We start from the raw sequence: 23,629 nt of genomic DNA on the forward strand, positions 1-23,629 counted from the left end.
TCTATTCTATGCTTCTATGTCTCTGTATCTACTTTAGAATTTACAATAGCTAAGATCTGGAAACAGCCCAAGTGCCCATCAGTAGACAAGTGGATAAAAAAGCCATGGCACATTTACACCATGGAATACTATGCAGCAGTAAAAAAAGAAGGATCTCTTACCCTTTGAGACAGTATGGAGGGACCTGAAGAGTATTATGCTAAGTGAAATAAGTCAGTCAGAGAACGACATCTCACTCATATGTGGATTATAATGAACAAAAGAAATTGATGGACCAAACATTTTTTTAGTTTTCTGATGACAGCTTTGAAGTGCTAACCTGAGATTCCTGTAAAGCGTTATGACCATATTTATAGCACCATAATAATTGCCTATTACCTTATCTATACATATATAAAAGCCTAAGTAAGCGTCCGACTGTTCCACCATCCAACCATTGCTATGACACACACTGACCACCAGGGAGCAGACACTCAATGCAGGAGTGGAAACCACAGGCATGGAAACATGAAACAGACTGATGAATCTCAGAAGGAAGGGGTGAGTGGGAGGGTGGAAAGAGATTAATCAAAGATCTTATATGCATACAAGAGGCTCAGTGCACAGGGTCCCTCAGCCTGACCTGTGCCCTCTCGCAATCCAGGACCCTTTGGGGGATGTTGGAGAGCCAATTTTGGCCCTATCCCCGCAGGCCAGGCTGAGGGACCCCTCAGTGCACAAAAAGTATGTTTATAAGAATCTTAGCAACTTATCAGCTGATGTTTGCAGAGGTTCTTCGCTTTCTGCCTCATAGTCATCTTTTTTTTATTCCTTTATTCCTTCCTCCAGCACACATTTCTTAGTGTCAGGCACAAATCTCTCATATCGAATATTTTATAGGGATCTCCGAGATAAAGAACAGGGATAGGAAAGCATGCTTGTGCTCCTCCAGACCAGAACAAGCTTCCCAAAGCACATCCTTGCAGCCTTTCAGGATCTCCCCTTCAACATCCCTGAAAGCCTGCCTTTTGGCAAAATTGTCCCTAAAGGCGCAGAAGCTCAGTGTCACAGTTTCTTTCTTCTTAATTTCCAAAAGTATGTCCTGTAGACAAAGTCAAACACTTCTTCACTACCTTTAGCTTTTTACAAGTGTGTGTGTGTGTTAATACACAACTTTAGCAGATGTAATTCGGCAAAATTGTGGGGTGGGGCTCAGTTAATTCATTAGCAATTTGGCAAACAGGGCAATATTATAGATAATATACCCCATGGTAAGAGGCTGAATAAAGAGCAAAGGCTTTTTTTTTTTAACTAGGAAGAAATAGATTATGTCAAACAGTTAGGTGGTTTTAAGCTATTGTAGATAAGTAAAGTCTGCCATCTAAAGAACTCCTATGTGTCATATAATGATTTGAACAGACCTAAGCCATTTAATCAAGGCTCAGAAAACCAACTGGCTGTCAACACAGTGGCTACACAATGGTGGACACATTCACTCCATCATTTATTCATGAGTTCATTCATTTCACACACATTCATCGACGACCTACCAGCAGGCAGACACTCTAATAATCAAGCTAAGAGTGCTGGAGCACTTTCTATGGGGTAGACACCGCGCTGCCTGCTCTCAGTTTAATTCTCTCTGTACTCCTCTGGGTCGCCGATCACAAATGAGTGAAGTGACTAGTGAGTGAGGAAACTGCGATGGCAGCCCAGGCAGGCAGGCAGAACCAGGGGACAGTGGTGCATGACACAGCACAGTCCTCCTGGAGCTCTTGGTCTAGACAGGGAACCAGAGCAAATAAATAACTCTTTGAGGGTGACTCATACTCTGCTTGATAGAGGTGTACTCACAGGCTCTGGGGCCCCAGAAGAGAGTTCATTTACAGTCAAGCACCGCTTGTTTACTCGCATTCTCCCCAAAACTATTTCTTAATTTATTCCCTCTCTCCTCATTTGAAAAAGAAAATAATATTTAAAAATCTATAATTCTCTTTTTAACTAGTGAGATATTTTCCTCTCTCCTTTGATATGTGTGCGGTGAGTATACATGGCTTAAACAACTGCTTTTTGAGGACCTATGTTTAAGCAGTGGGAATTCAAATACATCATCAAGTGGGTTTGCCAGCTCCAGGAGGGAACGGCCAAACCAGGACTCCCGCCAACCATGCCTGGCGTGCACTAAAGGTCCAGGGTCACCAGGTCTTCCTATGTTTGACGAAATGAAGAAATTCAAATTTTTCTCTCAATATGTTAATAAACAACACGAATTCAGATGTTATGAAAACACAGTGGAGGACAAATATAACATACTTCTCAGGCTGAATGTAGCCTATCGACCCCTGGTTGCCATTACTGTTTAAAGGGGGATAAGGTTTGTTTTCTGCCTTTGAGGAGCTCACAACATCATGAGAAAAAGATAGTAATGGGAGAGGGATGCAGAAAAAAAAAATGACAGTGTGAGACAAAGATGGTAAGTGCCAAAGAAAAGGAAGATTGTACATGGGATCACAGAGGGGACTAACCTTTCAGCTGAGACACAGCCAAGGGCGAAGGTGCAATCTGTATTCGGGTTTTACAGGAACTGCAGAAGGAAAGGGCCTATGAAGCACAGGGAACCATGTGAGTAAAGCACGGGAGGGACAGTGCAGGTTGCATATGGCACAGAGGAAGGGGGCAGTCAGGTTTCCTTGTGGATTGTGGAGGGATGGAGTGAAAGGCATGAGTGGGGAGATGGGCCAGATTACACAGGACTTTGAAATTCATGGAGATACGTTGCCTGCAGCACGGATCTCCAAGATCCACCAATGCGCGAGATATTGGGCATCCTTAAATAAAATAAATAAATTAAAACAAAATTAGATCGTCTAAAACCTGGGGAAAGCTATATGCCCTACCAATCTCTGGATGATTCTCAAGGCAATTCACAGATCAGATGCTCTAAGAACTAACCCTACATCCTGAAACCTGTTTTGGTTTGTTAATCCAGTTTATTACTTGATCACAGAACTTTTTTTTTTTCATTTGAACATTTATTTTTAACCTAAAAAGAACAAACAAAAATTGTCAGTGTTGCTGGATGTAACAGGAAAGTCATTTAGGCCTTCATGCAATGAAGTGATGGTGATAGTGGTAACAAAGACATTTTAAGAGGAATGCAAACCAGGAAAAAAACGGGGAGAGAGACTGGGCACAGGAAATCAGCCAGGAGGCCATCACAATAGTCCATAGTAGCTAATGGCCCCTTATTACTTAGTGTTCCCTATATGTCAGACATCACCTGAGGTGCTGTTCATACTGTACATATTGCAATGAGAACCAGAATTAGGGTAAAAGCAGCAATCAATATCCAGTTTGGGGGCAAAGACAGATCAGCCAGTATTCTCCATCCTCCTCCCAGTCTCTCAGCTTCCTCTAACTTTTTTTCATTCTCTTTTTTCCTCTCTACACCTGCCTTTGCCCTGTAACTCCAATTTGAAAGAAAACAAACGTTTGAAATTTCATTGCTATCATTAAATCATTTTTTCAAAAAACTGAGATTTACTTCCCTTTCTTTGTTGTACCCTGTTATTTTCTTTCAACTATGTTATAAGCTAGAACTAATAGAAAAAGTAAGTTGTTAGCTCTGTATGGGGTTTAGGGCTTTGGGATGGAATTAAGTGCCAAATCCTACTTTCTCCTTTTTTTTTTTCTCCTGGGTTTTAAACACGTAAGAATCAAGAGCCAAAAGAAAATTAATTTCAATCCTTGTTAATAACTGAGCAAGTGCCTGATCTCACTCCATACCCCAGCCTTCTTCCCAGTACAAGCCTTCTCTAATACGAACACTAGAATACTGGGCAAAGACCACAAACCAAAAAGGCTTGGGTTGCCACATCCCCTGTCTTATGGCTAAGGCCTTAGAGCAGATTCCAAGCCTACGGACCCACACATCCATACCACTTGTATGAGGCGTGAGTGGCAGGTCTTCCTTCCCCAGCTGCTGCAGGGGGAGCAGAGAGGATCAGAGCTACTAGGCAAGTGCCCCCAGTCTGCACAACCTGGAGACTGGCCGTGCCAAGTGGGCATGAAGGTGGCCAAGCCTGGTCCTGAGAAGTTGGCCCCTCTGTCAGTCTACAGGAGGTAGGAGAGCATCTGCCTGTTCTCTTAAGTACGGTGATACTGACAATTAGAGAAAAATAGTCCAGTGAGTGGATGTCAGACTTCGCCAACCGGATCTGCAAATTCTCCCCTGTGGGAGAAACAAAATGGGAAAGGATGGCAACTAAGGAGCAGAAATTCCCTTTCCTTGGGGCTAACACTAAACCCCAAAGGACAACATTTTAGGGAAGCTGCCCAGACCTTCTGCCCAAAATCCTTTCTCCAGAGATATCAAATACCATCATCAGTGATTTATCTGTGACGGTCTTTTGTATGATCCCCGGACCAGGCTCTCCTTCAATATGAATATCCCTGAAAGCAGTAACATAAACAGAATGTAGTACTTTAATGGGAATTGGTTTTGCTTAGGGCTACCTAGGAAGCTTAGGTATTGGGAACAAGGATGCTGAGAAAAAAGGGGGAGAGAAAAAGAGTGGAAGAGCCCCAAGGTTCTTCTATCTATGTCATATAACACACCTGCTTGAATGATATGCAAATGTCATCATTTTCTCCACGGATTTCAAGGATGACTTTGATTGAAGTCCTAGGTATTAGCAATGCCCTATCCCCTGATTTTTCAGTAAAAATACCATACAGGAATTTAAACAAGAAAATTATACATATATGTATACATTTATAAAAGGTAATATTAATTTGGTGATGGAACACTAACATATTACTTAAGCATAACAACTATCTATAATAATAAAAGTGTAATATAAGGGGCAATCAGGCAGGCAGGCAGAGGCAGTTAGGGGCGATGAGGCAGGCAAGCAGAATGGTTAGGGACAATCAAGCAGACCGGCAGGCAAGCGGTTAGGAGCCAGCAGTCCTAGATTGTAAGAAGGTGCAAGCAGGGCTGAAGGACCACTCCCCCACATGAATTTTGTGCACCAGGCCTCTAGTATATTATATAAGTATATATTATATAATATTTAATATATTAATATACATTATGTATAATTTATTAATATATTTTAAATACTTAATATACTATATAATATATAAATATATACATATACTATATTATCTATAATTAATGTATGTTGTATAACAAAGTACATGTTATATGGAATATATTATGGAATTATATATAATTGTTGTTCTAAAGGGATATGTTAAGGTTTTATCACCAAGATAAGTTTTTCTACCTTATTAATTTAACACGATTGGAGGAAGAGTGGAATAAGACTTATATGACCTAAAATGATTTCTGATACCCTTAACACTGTTATTTTATGAATAATTCAAATTAGAAACTTTGGCGCAAATTGAGGAGAAAAATGTAAAGCTGTTACTTGGAATTTTGTCACCTTAGTTATTTCCAGTAAAAAAGAAACTCTTTCAGGAAATGGGGTTTGGAATTGTTTAACAATGTGTAGATGTGTTTGATGACCTGACAAGGTCCCTTAAAATCTTGTGGTTCAATAAAGCAGCCCCGCTCTGTGAAGACAGGAGACCATGCCGTGCTACAGTGGCTCAGGAAAAATATGACAACCTGACAATAGACCTGCATGCTGGGAGGAGAAGTAATTTATTTTCCCTCTATTCTCTGTACATGCTACTACACAGAGAGTCAAATGCACGTCCATGCATGTGTAAGGCAAGAGAATAGAAATTAATTTGCTTCACTCATAGAATTTCAGCCACTGTATGCTAAGCTGCTGTGCTTATCCCTGGAATCAAATTCCTGTTGTTCTGCTTTTTGTATAAAGTAGTAGATTGTTTGCTGAAAAATGGAAAGCTCATTTTATTAAGTATTTTTGTTCCTACGGTTCTGTTCTTCAGAACATGAATTCTGCTACCATTTTTCAAATGCATTTCTGAATAGTTTGCACTGCTGACTCTCTAGCCCCTCTCTGACAGGGATTTTCTCAGTCATTTTCACCTCTGTCCACATCACAGCTCACTCTTCTGCGGCATTTAGATCCATAGCACAGCAGGTGAAGTGATGTAAGGGCAGAACAATGGGAAACACACACCTTCTTTTCTTTTAAGACAGGGATGTGTACTTCTATCCAGCTTAGTTTTGACAAGTCTTCCCCTCCGCCCACCCCCCTGCTTTTTAAAAAAGTGTATGCTCTACTACTCGACAGAGTCACATTTAAAAACATGAGGAGAGATGAAATTTGTCCTCAGAATGTACAACTTCTTTTCACAAAATGGAAAACCATTGGTGAGTGTTGCAGTCACCATATTCTCGGGTGCTTGGGTTTGTGCACATTAAACAGGAGAAAAATCCCACCGAGACCCCACTTAGTGCTCCCCACAAACAGCTACTCTTGTTGTGAGTCTGTTCGAAAATGGTGTACAGTAGGGCCTCCATATCCACGAGTTTCACATCTTGACTCAACAACTATCAGATTCAAAAGACTTAGAATACCCCAGAAAGTTCCAAAAACCAAAACATAAATTTGCCAGGTGCCAAGGCACTACACTGAATCCACATGAATGAAGTGATGTATAGGCGTACCTTGTGGTAGTCTATATGCAAATGTTCTGCATTTTACATCAGGGACCTGAGCATCTGCGGATTGGGGTGTCCTTTGGGGTCCTGGAACTAATTAATCCCCCGCTGATACCGAGGGGCGACTGTATGACATGACACCTACTACAGCTACACACAAGAAATCGCTTCTTTTCTAGAATGTGACTGACAGTAAGGAGACATCCAGCTGAGTTGACTGATTTTTCAAAAATGAATAAAAGGAAAGCCATGGGGACCTGTGTGAAATGGGGCCTGTGGTAGAGGTGGAGGTAAAGTGGGGCCAGGGTTCAGTAAAAGTGTTGATGAATGTGGAAAAGTGAGGGTTTTGAAAGAGAATATTGAAGGGTGTATGTAAGCTGGAAATGACTGTAGGGAGGGAAAAAAAAACACAAAACTTGGCAATAGTAACCTCAATATGATAACACCATAGAAAATCAATCTGGCATGGGTGTTTTCAATTTACTAAGAGGTTTGAGATTACCAAAATATTTCTAGAAATTTAAGTATTTCTAGAAATATTTCTCAATCTTGGCACTAGTGACACGTTGGGCTGCATGATCGTTTATCGTGAGGGTGTGCTCTGTTCATTGTAGAACAGTTAGCAGCAGCCCAGGCTTCTACCCACTAGATGCCAGTGGAGGTCCCCACCCTGAGTCCTGACAACCAACGATGTCTCTATACATTTCCACAGGTTTTCGAGCCGGGTAGAACCACCCGTAGCTGGAACCCCTGGCCTCGACTTCATAGTAAGAAAGCAAATTATCAAAGTACAAGTACAGAGGCCCATTTCCTAAGCCTGATATTTAATTGGTCTTCGGTATAACCGTTACCCGCATGTTTTCTAAATTCCGGAGATGATGCTATTCAGTCTCTGAAGTATTATAATCACTTTGGAAAACAATTAGAGAATGCCTACTATGTGCCCAGCATTGCCTTAGATGATGAGAGCACAAAGATGAATGAGACATTGTCCTTGGCCTAGAGAAGCTTAGGATCTAGTGAAGAGATGGACACACAGTAGATACTTTTCTGATGTGTTACAGTCAATGTCCTTAAAGTTAAATGTGCAGGACACTATGTCAGGACAGATGGGAGAACTGAAAGCCTAAGGGCACAAGGTTTGAGAAAGCACTACTTTTCCACCTGAGTGGCTAAAATTCAAAGGCAGCAACATTAAAGTAGTAAAGCAACTGGACTCGCATGCATAGCAGTTTTACTACTGTGTACATATGCACACATACACACACTTGTGTACACACACACAACAGAAATGCATCTGTTATCTATTACAGTAATAGTCACAGCAGCAGATAGGAGATGCTCTCGGTGCCTCACCCAAAGCCCCTAGCTCTCACTGTTCTCATACATGCCACTGATTCTCTGCTAGGGAGCTTTCTCTGGCCACAGGAGTGTGCTCTGCCTGTACCTAGACCAAGCCAAAAATGCCATGGCATTACCACCCCTGAAGCAGCCATCAGCCAATGACAAATAAGAGTTGTCCCATCCAAGCTAGTGAATAAGATGGGGTATTATGTCCCAACTCCCATTCTAGGCCATCTTCCCAAATACCCCAGTGAGAATGAGACCCACATGTGCTCTTCGACGCACTCTGTATTGGATTCCCTCTCCTGTCTATATCTTACTTCTTCACTCCCCTGTAAAATCCCAAATCAACTTCTTGAACTCAATTCTATGTCTTTGGGTTTGCTTCTGGATAACCCAGCTAAAGACACAGCATTATTCATAAAGGCTGCAGACTTAAAGAAAGAAAAACACACAAATGTTCACGATAGAAACATGGCTGAAAAAAAATTGTGGCACATCCATATAATAAAATACTATGCATCAATAAAAATGCACCAGTTATAGCTTCTCATCACTACTGGAATGAATCTCACCAAAATAAATGATACATACTTTATGATTACATTAATATAAAGTTTAATATCAGGCAAAACGTGTTAGTACTAAAAGGTACGGTGGTAGTTATCTTCGGGAAGGGAGGGTAGATAGGGCAGGAACAACAGCAATGTTCCATTGCTTAACATCCATAATGTTACATGGGAATGTTCAGTTAGTGATAATTCACTTATATTTACCCTTTTTTGTATATGTATTTCAATTAAATGTTTTTTAAAATCTAAATATTCATCATAGAGGATGTGAGAAAAGCTGTCGATGATGTAACAGGGAGGGCAGGAGCTGGGGAAGAGAGGGCAGAAAAAGATGTGATAGTAGCATTAGCTCACCTCAGGGAGGGTCCCTAACCAAGGATTCAGTAGCCACCATGAGACTTCAGCTAAAATCAATAAAATAAGCAGAGGAGGGCCCCGGGCCTTCTCCTGGCACTGAGAGGCAGCGGGGATCAGTATCTCTATAACTTTGTCTCACTGCTATTTTGTCTGTGCCTTGCCTCCACATTCGTCATTCTAAGAGTAACCTGTTCCTTTCTGAGACGCCTTGAGTATTGAAAATTTCAGCAACAAAATGTAGAATCTACATAGGGAAACAAATAGAATGTATTACGAAGCATTTGAAGTGTTAGCCACGCTAACTTTTCAGAACTAAAGAAAGTTCTTTTCAAAGTCATGACATTGTTTTTAGAAAGCCTCTTTTCAATAGCTCTTCTCAAACATTCACTTTCACTGTGCACCTTTGGTACTTAATGAGCATTTTGCACAGGTAAGACAGACGGAGCATCAAAGGCATCTAGGTGGTCCTTTGCCATAGCAGCTACACTCTGTTGGTAAATAACTGTGGAAATGCATCAGCAATTTTGTTCCTAATTGGTAGGTAAATTAATTACGGAAAACCAAGGGGTCATTCTTATTCTTTCCTAACTCCCTGCTGCCTGATGCTTGTAAAAGATTTTGTTTGCTCTAGTCAAAGGATTTTGATGTCTTTACCTCTTGACCTCTAAAAGATCTTTCAAGGGAGATGCCATTTTCTGTCTTCTCATCCATGTCTTTATTCCAATTCATCAAATTAGTTCACAGAAACCTCTGTAAGGGTCTGGTTGTAAAATGTAAAACCAGCGGCCCGTTGCTGTCAATAGTTTTTGCAATCTTCATTAGTATTTATGAACGTGAACCCAGGCAGTGGAGTTATGTTCCCATTACTGAAAGCCTGTTGAGTCCCATTATTGTCTTACCTTAATTGGACTTCTGTCTGAGAGGAAAAAAATAAAGAGCCGATTTAATTTTCTTGTGCCATTGACCTGTGATATTTGTAAGGCATAGACTCGCCTCATCTCTACCAAGTGGGCCCTAGGAGGACTGGTCATCTTGATATTAAACTTCTCAAATAAATTCATGTGAGACCGGGGTCAGATAATAGATAATGAGCTAAACTGAGAGGTGATCTTCCTGACTTGAAAGGTTCCTTCTGTACAGTAGGGACCTGGTTGTGAGGAACTAGTATAATAAGCGAGGGTCTTGAAATTCAATTTTGGAGAAGGTTGGTGTGTTTTGTTTTTGTTTTTTTTTTGCGGGGGGAAGGGGGGCGAGGGGGGAATCCACCATCTTCCCAGTTCTTCTCCCTTTAGTTTGGCTTTTTCATGCTGTAGCAACAACAAAAGATGAAGGAATTTGTTTTCCATCTCAAATGATTCTTGCTCCGTTGATGAGATTCAACTGGAGAAAGGGGAAACTCCCCCGAGTTGCCTCACTCTAGAGAACTCTGCAGCTGATCTCCAGAGAACCAAATGATAGCTCAGTGGACTGTAACTATTTCCCAGGTGAGCCATTTGACTTAGAGGTAACTCAGTGATTTGGGAAGGTGACAGGATCAGTCCCCTAGGCCTTCAAGTTTCTCTGTCCCTTGAAGTGACTCCAGCAGCACCTGAGAAAGAGCTTGGTTTTCTCTCCTGCCCACTCACTACCCAGACATGCATATTTGGAATAACCATTCAGAAACAGGATTATTCTCACATGTGGACATTTCACAGACATGGTTTACCTTTTCTTCTGGCTCGCCTTTCATTGTTTCTCATTCTAGTGCAGTCACAGCAACCATTTATCCCAAGCTGAAGATCAGGGCACTTCCGCAGACAACGGATCTTTTAGAATTTATAATGCACTTTTTTGAAGTATTACTTGAATGTGTTTTGAGTATTTAAATGATTTAGACACTAGGCCATACTTTGATACATATTTAGCAAAACAAATTTAGTTAAAGGTAAACTTATAGTTTAAAATAAAAACTCTACCAAAAGTACTACTTGTTCATCACGCACTTATCAAGCACTTGTTATATTTGCAGCGGTCTCATTTTAATAATTTACTTGGCAAATTCTTCTGCCTGACCTTGCACTTTTTAAAATTTTATAATTTTTTTTACTTTTAACAAAATAATACATGTACATAATTTTTACATGAATTTAGCAAGTTTATAAGAAGGAGTAAGTCTCTTGCTTCACCTTTTCTTAGGCCAAGTCCATCCACTTTGACTCTTGATAATGTCCTTCCTCTATTTTCTCTTTCTCTCTTTCTGAAACTCCTGCTGATTGAGTGTTCAAATTTCACAAAATATTCACTAATTTTCCTGCTTTATTTTACATCTTAGCATTTTTGTCAAATTTTGAGAATTTTCTCAAATTTATATTTCAATCCTTACATTGAATCTCTCTCCTACTTCATTTCCAAAGTTCATCATTCTTCTCTGAATGTTCCTTTTAAGAATATACCATACCTATCTCATAGATGCAACATCTTCTCTTAGCACATTATTGTTTTAAAGCTTTTGTTTTCTCCCTGCGTTGTTTCTACTCCAAGTTTCTTTTTTCTGGGTGTTTCAGTTACTCTTTTTCAGGTTAGAAGTTTACTTAAATGTCTGGTAATCCTTAATTGTCAATTTATGTTTTCCTATTTTATCTCCTATTTTATTTTCCAAACTGCTGTATATGAGTTCCCTTGGCTCTATTTCAAGAATAAGCAAAAGTTTTGTGGAATGCATTATATAGTAAATATTTTTAGGGCCATGCAATATCTGGTGCAACTACTCAACTCTACAATTGTAGTGGGAAAGTAGCCATAGGTTATATGTTAACAAATGAGTAAAGCTGTGTTCTAATAAAACTTTATTTGCAACATAGGTAACAGGCAGAATCTGGCTCATGTGCCATAGCTTTCCAACTCTTTCTCTATATCAATGTTGATAGTTTATATTTTTATACTTTTCAATAACAAATATTTATTTTGGCAAAAAACAGAAAAAGAGAGATAAAGCAAATGTGACAAAATGTTAACAAATAGTTAATTCTAGGTGATTCCAATGCTACATGTCCATATACTTCTCTTTCATTATTTCTCTAGGTTTGAAATTTGTCAAAATAAAAAGGTAGGGAGGAAAACACTAATAAAAAGTCTGACTATATTCTGCCCTGACATATTAAAATAGCCTCATGGTAAATAGTGGCAACATTATGTAAAAACCAAAGCTATAGTCCTTACTTAGGATCCTTAAAAAATGTATTAATGTTCAACATTTTCAAATATTTTTTAAAAAGTGGGAATTTGAAACATTATTACTATGTTTTCAATAATAAGAATCAATATCAGAGTTCTTTTTTAAAAAATATATTTTATTGATTTTTTTTTACAGAGAGGAAGGGAGAGGGAGAGAGAGTTAGAAACATTGATGAGAGAGAAACATCAATCAGCTGCCTCCTGCACACCCCCCACTGGGGATGTGCCCACAACCAAGGTACATGCCCTTGACTGGAATCGAACCTGGGACCCTTGAGTCCGCAGGCCGATGTTCTATCCACTGAGCCAAACCAGTTAGGGCCAATATCAGAGTTCTTTTGTTATATCAAACTATTCTATGCTTAGAAAAACTGCATTAAATATTTAGGGACTTCTTTCATATGTTACAATTAAGTAAAATGTTGAATATTTTAACACATTTTACATCAAGTGTAAGAAGCTCAGATGTGTTATTAACTTTGCTATTCTTAACTAGACAACCAGTCTCCCCCAATATTCTGTTGATATTAGATGATTTCAAGAAAAAATTTGTAAACGGAAAGTTTTACATCTGTAGTGTTTGTTATTAATTATATTACATGCCAACAATCTTATCAATAACCCTCACCAGCTCAGAACACAAAAAACAATCCGTTTTCTCACCTGTTAAACACATTACTTTTAAGAAACTTATTCCAGAACAGCTGTGTGAAAATAGCGAAATATTTAAATTAAAGATAGAACATATTTCTTTTAGAAATATTTTCCTGCCCTAACCGGTTTGGCTCAGTGGATAGAGCGTCGGCCTGCGGACTCAAGGGTCCCAGGTTCGATTCCGGTCAAGGGCATGTACCTTGGTTGCGGGCACATCCCCAGTAGGGAGTGTGCAGGAGGCAGCTGGTCGATGTTTCTCTCTCATCGATGTTTCTAACTCTCTATCCTTCTCCCTTCCTCTCTGTAAAAAAATCAATAAAATATATTTTAAAAAAAAAAAGAAATATTTTCCTGAAAATATAATAACATCAACTGAACACTGGTGGAGATTGATTGTGTAAAATAATTAATAACACATCTGAAGTTCTTATATACTTGATGTAAAGTGCATTAAAATATTCAACAATTTACTTATTTGTAACATATGCAAGGAGTTTCTAAAATTTTAAATAAAATTTTTCTAAGTATAGACTAAACAAATTTAGTTTTATGTGACATAAGAATTCTGATATTGATTCTTACTCCTGAAAATACAGTAATAATGTTTCAACTCCTTTGTTCACTTGTCCTAACATATATTAAACCATAGTGGAAAACTATGGTAGTTGCAAAAAGATCATCCTGCCTTGGAACTAGATCAAGAGAAACAGCATATAACATAAAAGTTGAAATCATGCAATTGAATATTGCAAGTGTCACAAATCAGTGGAAATGATCAATATATTTAGTACTTTTATATTTCTTTATAATTTTCACTTATATTATAATTTACAAATTAAGGAACAGAATGGAAAAGTTAATTTGCCTAAGGACTTATGACTATTAAAAGACATAGAAGAGCCAAAACCGGTTTGGCTCAGTGGATAGAGCGTCGGCCTGCGGACTCAAAGGTCCCAGGTTCGATTCCGGTCAAGGGCATGTAACTTGGTTGCGGGCACATCCCCAGTGGGAGGTGTGCAAGAGGCGGCTGATCGATGTTTCTCTCTCATCGATGTTTCTGACTATCTATCCCTCTTCCTTCCTCTCTGTAAAAAATCAATAAAATATATTTAAAAAAAAAAAGACATAGAAGAGAATCACAAATACTTTTTCCAAATCAAAACCCATGTACTCATTCACTATATCATTCTGTCTCACTATGAACAGAGATATAGGTGTTTGGTTTGGTGAAAGTGGCAGAAAGCTAGATGAAGGTTAGTCAAGTCAAATGGCGGGTGATATTACAAGATCACTAAGAGAAGAAAGTCATAATAAGTGAGGAATAAATTTGGTATAAGGGACTACATTTACTAACAGACTTTATATGTGGTATGAAATGTTCCTGTAAATCACCTAGCCAGCCCACAAGGGGCACCTATGGGTCCTAGGCAGGAAAGGGCTATCTGGTAAAAATTTGAAGTTTTATTTCATTAAGGAATCAAGGGGTGCTTTTCCTCCATAAAATAACTGCACCCAAGAACAATAAGACGTTTTCCACTGTGTGAACCAACGTGAGCCTCAGAAATGGTGGAACAGAGCTCAGGGAGGAGACAACAAAGACAGCAAATCCCTGCAGAATCAGAAATCGCAATGTCCTCCAAATTCCACTTTCTCGTGTCATAGTAGGGTTGTAATTGGGCACATTCCTTAAACCACATTCACAAGCCTCTCTTGAGGTTGGGTATGGTCCTGTAACTAATTTCTAATCCATAATTTAAGGAATAGGTATAACTGCTTCACACTCTCCTTCTCTTCCACTGATGAAGACAGGCTCTAGCAATTGGTACAGCTTCCACATATAAGGAGCCTGGGTTCTTGAATCACCAAGTGGAGGAGAGACACCCACTAATGAAGACCTTAGACTGCTGCATGAGAAAGAAATAAAATTCCATTGTGTTTGAGCCATTAAACTATTTTGGGTTTATTATTCAATATGGGTAAGCCTAATCTGACTAAGACAATTTGTCTGTGCATTATTCAGAAATAAGCAACATTCTTCTACATCTGAGGAAACAGCAAAGTTTGGCAGTGTGAAATAATATGTACACAGTAGTTCAGAGTAGGCGACATAAAAACTGGTGATCAGAGTGGCAGCAGATATTGGCAAGAGAGACATGATGAACAGAAACTAGAAGAGGAGAAACATAGATGCTTAGAGGGCTGCTGCTTAGGAAGTCACAGAGAGCTATCCAAAAGGGACAAGGTTGAGAGCAGGTCATTTGACTGAAGGCTAGTGACCCTTTACAGTTAGGAACAAACTTTAAAGCACAGTTATCCACCTTCTTCATACTGTTGGTGCCTTAAAAATATTCAGGTCATATGTGTTTATGTGGATAGGAACATGCTATATAAGGATACACGCTTATATGTAGTTAGAATGTATATACTCCAACATGTGAAAATATTAACACCTGAAGGATTTTAGGTTGGTTTTCTTTTTTTCCTTTTGAATCATTTAAACTGTTTAAAGGAAGCATACCATACATACATAATGAAAATTTTTTTCATTTCAAGGAAGAAAAATTCTATTAATTGTATATTTTCATGAAAATATTTAAGTGGCTATATATAAATAAATATGTAATAAGGATGAGATACAAAGTTTTGTCCAATTCCTACTATGAAATCTTTCAAGAAATAAATATTTACACACTACAGAGAATATGACCACATGTTTGCCAGTTCTGTTACAGAATAAGCTCCTTTGAAGGCTGGCACTGTATTGTGTTCCTGATTATCACTGGCCCTTGGCACGCAGGAGGCACTGCGGAATGTTAAGTGAATGAATTTATGAATACATGAGTATTCTAGTAGCTTTCAATGTGTAAATTCAATTGATACATTATTTCAGCCCTGGAATCCCTATTCCCTGTTATTTCCATTTTGCTAAGTATATGACAAAGTAATTGACTGACCACACCTAAGACACCTAAACCGTGTTCTTTCTCTTTTCTTTCTTTCTTTCTTTCACTTTACATGCCACAGCTCCATTCAACCCAAATCAAGGTGCAGATAGCATTGTCAAGTTTGATGCTTTTGGAGATGGAATGGGACGATACAACGTGTTCAATTTTCAGAACGTGGGTGACAAGTATTCCTACTTGAAGGTTGGTCACTGGGCAGAAACCTTATCGCTGGATGTCGACTCTATCCATTGGTCCCGGAACTCAGTCCCCACTTCCCAGTGCAGTGACCCCTGTGCCCCCAATGAAATGAAGAATATGCAACCAGGGGATGTCTGCTGCTGGATCTGCATCCCCTGCGAGCCCTACGAATACCTGGCTGATGAGTTTACCTGTACGGATTGCGGCCTTGGGCAGTGGCCCACTGCAGACCTATCTGGCTGCTTTGACCTTCCTGAGGACTACATCAGGTGGGAAGATGCCTGGGCCATTGGTCCAGTCACCATCGCCTGCCTGGGTTTTGCATGCACATGCATGGTTGTGACTGTTTTTATCAAGCACAACAACACACCTTTGGTCAAAGCATCAGGCCGAGAGCTCTGCTACATCTTGTTGTTTGGAGTTGGTCTATCATATTGCATGACATTCTTCTACATTGCCAAGCCGTCCCCGGTTATCTGTGCATTGCGCCGCCTGGGACTTGGGACCTCCTTCGCTATCTGTTACTCAGCCCTGCTGACCAAAACAAACTGCATCGCCCGCATCTTCGATGGGGTAAAGAATGGCGCTCAGAGGCCAAAGTTCATCAGCCCAAGTTCTCAGGTTTTCATCTGCCTGGGTCTGATACTGGTGCAAATTGTGGTGGTGTCTGTGTGGCTCATCCTGGAGGCTCCGGGCACCAGGCGGTACACCCTTCCAGAGAAGCGGGAAACAGTCATCTTAAAGTGCAATGTCAGAGATTCCAGCATGTTGATCTCACTTACCTACGATGTGGTCCTGGTGATCTTATGCACTGTGTACGCCTTCAAAACGCGGAAGTGCCCAGAAAATTTCAATGAAGCCAAGTTCATTGGTTTTACCATGTACACCACATGCATCATCTGGCTGGCCTTCCTCCCAATATTTTATGTTACATCAAGTGACTACAGAGTAAGTCTTTCAGTGGTTTCTTCTTTTCCTTCTTCTTTTATCCTGCCAATGCTTTGCTATGTAAGATTTAAAATAGACTCCTTTTATTTTATCTCAGCAATTAACTAGGTAATTACAAATGCCATGATGAACCACCATATTATACATGGAAATCAATTCACTATGTTTTAAAAGTGTTTCATTATTGCCTACCATGTGCAAAGCATTGGGCTAGGCACAGAGAGGAAGATAAATGTAAATCATGGTCATTCAAGCAATTTATAAACAAGTGGGCGAAAATGTACTACACAGTCACATATACCTCTAAAACTTCTAATTAAATTTTGAAAGTGAATGATAAGCAAATAAGACTTAAACCACTAAAAGCCTAATGAGGGTACTTCAAATTAGACACAGGAGGACCTGGCTACCACAGAGGGATATATATATCTCCAAGTAACCTAATTAAGTCGTTATTCATATAGTCTTTTAGTAACATATAGTTCAAATTTCTGGGCTTCTATATTATTATCATCTCTTCTGAAAGAAATAGTTCATCGTTTCACCATAACTTCTCAAATTGTTGAAACCATCCAACAGTAGCTTTTGCATTTATAATTCTGATTTTAATATCTTCCAATGAATGAATATATAAAGCTTTTTCTCTTGAGGCAATTGGATTTCATTCTCTATATTTCTTAAATTGTCACAGATGAAAGTTTTTCAAAGGCATAATGGTTCCCTTGTTATGCCATGATTTTACAAAATGAAGTGTCTCTGTAGGCTGTAATAGTCCCCAAATCTTCTGTTTATCAGCAATTCCTACATTATCAAAATCTTGGATATTGCAGTTTAATAAATACAGAGCTATTTAAAGGATAGGATCAAGAGACTGGCAATACTTATGGTACCTAGTTCATTAAATTATTCATAGCCATGTGACTAAAACCTATGGACTACATTAAAGAAAGAACAAGAAAATGAAGACCACAAGTTCAATGCTGGGTTAATCGTCAGGACTTCTAGGACTACCTGTTTAAAAAATTTAAAAATCCATCCAAAAGGAAAACATCAGAATTGAAAAAGCAAAATTAAAGGTCATATTATATGAACCACAGAGCAGTTTGAAGCTTTAGAGTGTGGGGATTTAAATGGAGAATCATATTTAATATATTTTAATGCCCCCATTTTTATTTTTTTATTTTTTGTCTTCATGTACACATTCACTCCTCTAGATCTGTAAGGATTTTTATTTTAAATTCTTAGAAAACTATCTTCAGCATATGTGATTTTGGGAATTGAGACTATAATATACTTACAATGTTAATTATTTTATCCTGTATATATGAAACTTTATTCTCAAAAAACTAATTAAAAACAGAGCAGAAAACCCTATTAAAAATAAACAAATAGTATTATAAAAATTTAATTTTATTGAGTGAATTAGCATTTATTTCTAAAACACACAAAAATATGATTTTCCCCTTTACCATAATAGCAATGTATATTAACTGACTCAACAGAATTAGCTGGAGATACCAGAAGTTTCACCACATGGCAGAAGTCCTTAGGCAAATGGGGCAAAAGTTGTTGGGTTGAGAGTGTTTTAAGGTCCTAATTAAAGCATCCAAACACAGTGAGATCATCCTAGGCCTCAGCTATTCCGTGCAAATAATGCCAATCCTACATTTACAGAAGAAATCGAAGGTAGACTGGAGGCTCCAACACATTGGCTTTCAAATTAGACTGCACATTGAATCAATTGGGTAGCTTTGGAAAAAATATTGATACCTGGGACACAGCCCTAGAGATTCTGGTTTAGTTGGCCTAATCCATGAGCCAGACATCAGAATCTTTCAAAGCTCCCCAAGTGACTCTCATTTGCAACCAAGATTGAAACACACTAATGAATCACATGTTCTTCTTTTTTTAAAAAATATATATTTTTAATTGATTTCAGAGAGGAAGGGAGAGGGAGAGATAGAAACATCAATGATGAGAGAGAATCATTGATCAGCTGCCTGCTGCAGAACCAGGGACTTTTCAGTCCGTAGACTGGCACTCATCCACTGAGCCAAACCGGCTAGGGCAGATGTTCTTGTTGCACAGATAGCTTTAGTTTGGCCTGCACTCTTTTGAAGTACTTTGAAATATTTTTCAAAGTTAGAAAATTGAGAAATTTTATGTAAATATCCACAATCCTGGCTTCTCTTATCAAGGTAAAACGTGAGGACTCAAATTTCTACATGCAACAGTTAGCCGGAATGGAGTGGTGCCTATGCCTCTAGACAGGACACTCACTCCTGTTGCCCTCACTCCCACCAACCCCTGAATTCTTAACACCCAGCTCTCTTCCCTTATGAATCTGCAAGGACCATATAAGTATCAGAACTTGGGACCCTTGTTCTAGAAATTGCAGAAAAGACTGAGATTTAAAATTTCCCAAAGGGAAACCATGTGGCTCAGGTAGAATCAGCAGCATTAGAAAAGTACCCAATAATTTAAAGGCAGCTACAATGAATTTGGACATCAAACAGTCTGAAGGGTTTATGACTCAGTACTTTGCCACCCATTGTGAGTTATAAATAAATATAAAACATGATTCCAATCTTTAAAAATCTCATATCCCAGCTGGGGAAAAAATAACTAGCATGAAAGAATTCAGGATTAACACAGAAGAGTTTATAATTAAATTGGTGATATAATCTCTTAAATGCCTATGAGTTTAAAAAAAAAAAAGGTTAGGTCATTAAGAGCTTGGTGTTTCCTAGAATATTCCTTGAAGAGGTGGTATTTCACCCTATACCTTGGTGAGCAAGTGCAATTATGGTAGTTGGAGAATATAGGGAATATTCTTGAGGTGAGACAGAAATGAACCAAGCAGGGCATAGCAGTATTGGTCATACTCAAGTGGAATATGGGTTAGGGGTGGGGTGGCTCTAATGAGAAACTGATGGGAATTGGCAACTTGGTCAGATTACACCAGGCAGAGGAATTCATTTAAACAGTGTTTAAGGGCTTTGAGTTCTTGCAATTTTTAAATTTTTCTTGTTTTCTTTTGGTTGGGTTGTTTGCTCAAGCATAAGGTGGCATGATGTGAAAAGTAAGAGGAATGGACCTTTCCTGATGGACTCTGAGGCCTTACTCTGTGAGATGCTTTGCATACATGAGCCTACGGATCCTCATTAGCACCCTGGAAAGCAAATGTTATTATCCACTGAAAAGATTAATAAACAGACTCAGAGGATAATTTAATTTCCCAGGTGGCACAGTTAGGAAATAGTAGAACATATTTTTCAGACCCAAATGCATGCCTTCCACATTACACCACAAGCTTGTCAATCCTTAATAGGGAGGCTGGATTTGAACGAGCAGAGCCTAGAACAACGAAAACTGATTGAAGGTATTACAGGCATCCAAAACAAAGCAAGTAAAAAGTTGGGTAAAAATATGAAAATTCAAAGGATCTTTGAGAAATATCCAGGCCATCTTCTTCTCCTTCTGTATTACAACAAAACCATTTCAGAAAGTGTAAGAATCAAACTGAGCCATCAAGGATCCAATATATAGTATAAATGGTATAAATAAAAATGAGGCCATGTTTAGGTGGAAAGTTTACCTATAAAGGAATTAATTAATAGTAACTACTGAGTGTTTTGTTCATTTATGTCTTCCAAATATATTTGAGCACTTATTATGGGCCTTGGAGATACAAGCTATCAACATAGGCAAGTCACTCCTTTTTTTAACTTATAGTCTAGAGGGGAGGAAGGGGAGGAAGAGACAGAGAGTAAAGAATGAACGAATGAAAGTGCAGAATAACTCATGCAGGGCTAAGTGCTATGATGGAAGGAAGAGGGGCTGTGCTACCTCAGAGTTTCTCCAATTTAATGTGCATTTAACTCACCTGGGGATCTTGAAAAAATAAGAGGGATGGGGCCCAAGAGTCTGAATTTCTAGCAAGCTCCCAGGTGATGGAGATGCTGCTAGACGAAGGGCCATCCTTTGAGTATCAAGACATTGCATTGTTATTGGGGTTGGGACAGCTGAAGCACTTTACCTACAGTTGGTAGAGTCTTCAGAGGTGGTTCCAGAATTTTGACAAGGTTCCAATACTTACAGAGAAATTCTGATTTTCCCATGTTGACTATTTTGAAGATTTAAAAGCATGTATATTGAATCTCAAATTCTTTTAAAAAATGTTTGCCACCCCTACTAGTGCCTATTTCATAATACTCTACTGGAGGATGGGAAAGATCCAGGCATGGGAATTCTATGTGCTAGACAGAAGAAATAGCAAGTACAAACACTTCTAGGCAAAAAAAAATGTCTTAGAAGAGAAAAGTATATATATGGTCCCACTTTAATAAGCAAATAGAAGAGTGATTTTATAAGAGAGGTAGGCAGGGGAGCTAGATCATGTTGGGCTTCATAGGTTATCACAAAAAAAGCACAGATTTTATTCTATATGAAAAAAGAAACCATTGAAAGATTTTAAGAAGAATGGTTTAATATCTCACATTTTAGGGGGAAAAATCAAGTTTCTAAAGACACTGGATATATGACAGAAATCAAAGGCAGGAGTGGGGAGACTGGTTAGGTGGCTGCAGTAGGTGCTCCAGTCAGAGCTGATGGTAGGATGTTAACAATGGAGAGAGAATCTGCCAAGAATGGTGAAGGGTTTCTACCCATCTTGCCATCTAACAAGCTAGCCTGCCACAGTTTCAGGGATGCTGGGACAAAACTGGAGACTCCTGATTCACAAAGGACTTTATTACGCACAGCCATCACTGTAACCAATCAGCACTTAGTAGGTTCACCAAGTCCCAATTTCTACTAGCAATGCAAAGCGGGCTAGATGATACCTGCATAGGCAGTGATCAGGAGAGGGCCAGTATTACTAACTATTCTTTTTGCCTTAAGATTAAATATGTCACAGCACAGCACGGTTACTGATCCTGCCCTTATTGAAATGCCGGTGCTATCTTCATCATGGGTTTTTAGTATGAAGTCTTATTTTTTTTAAATATTGCAATAAAATATTTGTCTTGATCACTGAGGTTTTGGTACCCCCTTAAATCTGCATCTCAAGCAAGTGCCTCGCTTGTCTCATTCTAGCCACAGTACTACCTTTCGCCTAACAGCTCTGGGTAGGATGGTGACTTGTATGTCACTAACAGAGCATAGAAATTGGAGTTCTTCCCTCCCCAGCATACTGGGTCTGGTGCGTATGGACTTCAGTCATCCTTGGGAATGGGGAGACCTCGGCCCTATCCTTTAGCATATGGAGTATGGAGAAACCAGGCAGTATTGGAGGAGAGAGCAGTCCTGTGCCAATACGCAAGGCACATGGGCTTTCAGTCTTAAGCAGTGACTAAGTACTTATGGCTCAACCAAATGAAGGTTCAGTGTTTCTAAGCATCTTTAACCCTAAACTGGATGGCAAGATCACCATTAGTGTCACTCTTCATCTCAATTTTGAGGACCCCTTAACTCAGAAGTCAGAGCCAGATGCTTTCTGCCTGGGAACATGCTTTGTGCATTTTCAGCTAACTTGGCCTTGACTTGCACAGCAGCAACTTTCTTGAAGAAGTCCATCTTAATCCAGGGCATTGGCTGTCTCCTCGTCATAACATATTTTAACATCTTACCTGGTTTAATGTAAGAGCTAGGGAAGTTTACCTGTGCTGCAGCTGAATGCAAGAATTTAACTACATTTCTCTGCATCCATTTCTCATTCTTTAGTGCAGCACTTTGTATTTTAAACCTAATCCAGGTCAGTAAGAGTCCAAATATTAGTGAATGCATTATCTGTGCCTTCTGAGCATTTTTTTTATCTCAGAAAAATCTCACAGACAGCACTGAAGCTCATTTTTTGCAGCCGGGTTCTGCTGCAAAATAAAACAACTGAGACCTTGTCATCTTGCAATGAATCTAAATTTGGCATGAGAGACCTCAGTGCAATGGATCTAAATCTGGCATGAGAGACCTCAGCGGGAGACAAGCACTAAGAGAGCTCAGCTGCTGTCATTCTTCCTTAATAAGCACTATGCACCCTGCCCCCTCATGTTCCAAAGGGAACCAGCCAAAGTTCAAACAGTTCACCTGGTTTCTGCCTTCTCTGAAGGGCCCTCTTTTCATGCCCAGTGTAGGTGCATGTCTCTGCAACTTTTATGTGAAGGGAAGCACAACTCTCTGCCCACCAGGAAAAATTTTAGTGCTAGTTATTAGAATTGGGCAGACCTGAATCAGATTGGAAATTCACCCCACTCTACTCCCACCCCCAGAGGAAAGTGAGCAACAATACAGCACAAGTCCAGCTAACCCCATCTGAACCTACCTCTGTTACTCAGCCCTGACCCCCTTCCCAAATCTTCCTCATTAATAGGCAATAAGGTGAATCAGTATTTATTGAATAGGTGATTACTATTCAATTTGGTCCACATGCTTGCTACTGATTCCCATGGACTTTTCTCAAATCCTATTCATCAGCCCATAAGGCCCTCATACTTCCTCTTTGAAAAAGCCATTTTAGTCTCATTAAATAAACTGTCAAAGACTGCAGAGTCTGAGATTCTACTACACTTACAAGGTAACATGTTAGCCTGACACAGTTTTGTTGATGCTGCCAAAAACAGCTTTGTGACGCAAAGCAATAGCAACAGCCAGAGTGCCAGCACTGGCTCTGATTTCCTGAGCTCCACTTCCCACAGGCCATGCAGACTGGGCAGGGTTATAGCCACACAGACAGTGGTTGCACTACAAAGATGGAATTGGGACATTAGGGAACCTGGATCTTTTATAACAGACTAGAGGCCTGGTGCACAGATTCG

General features: G+C 39.3%; 1 protein-coding gene across 2 annotated transcripts in view; it reads left to right on the forward strand.

The window, feature by feature from the left end:
* Positions 1 to 23,629, forward strand: part of GRM3 (glutamate metabotropic receptor 3) — a 198,846-nt gene that overhangs the window by 157,858 nt on the left and 17,359 nt on the right. For both annotated transcript variants that reach the window (XM_080666476.1, XM_080666477.1), the window contains exon 4: positions 15,751 to 16,817. In XM_080666476.1, the coding sequence (XP_080522602.1) occupies positions 15,751 to 16,817 (1,067 nt within the window). The remainder of the gene's footprint in view (positions 1 to 15,750; positions 16,818 to 23,629) is intronic.

The sequence above is a fragment of the Plecotus auritus genome (assembly GCF_963455305.1).
Source record: "Plecotus auritus genome assembly, chromosome: 4".
NCBI lineage: Eukaryota > Metazoa > Chordata > Mammalia > Chiroptera > Vespertilionidae > Plecotus > Plecotus auritus.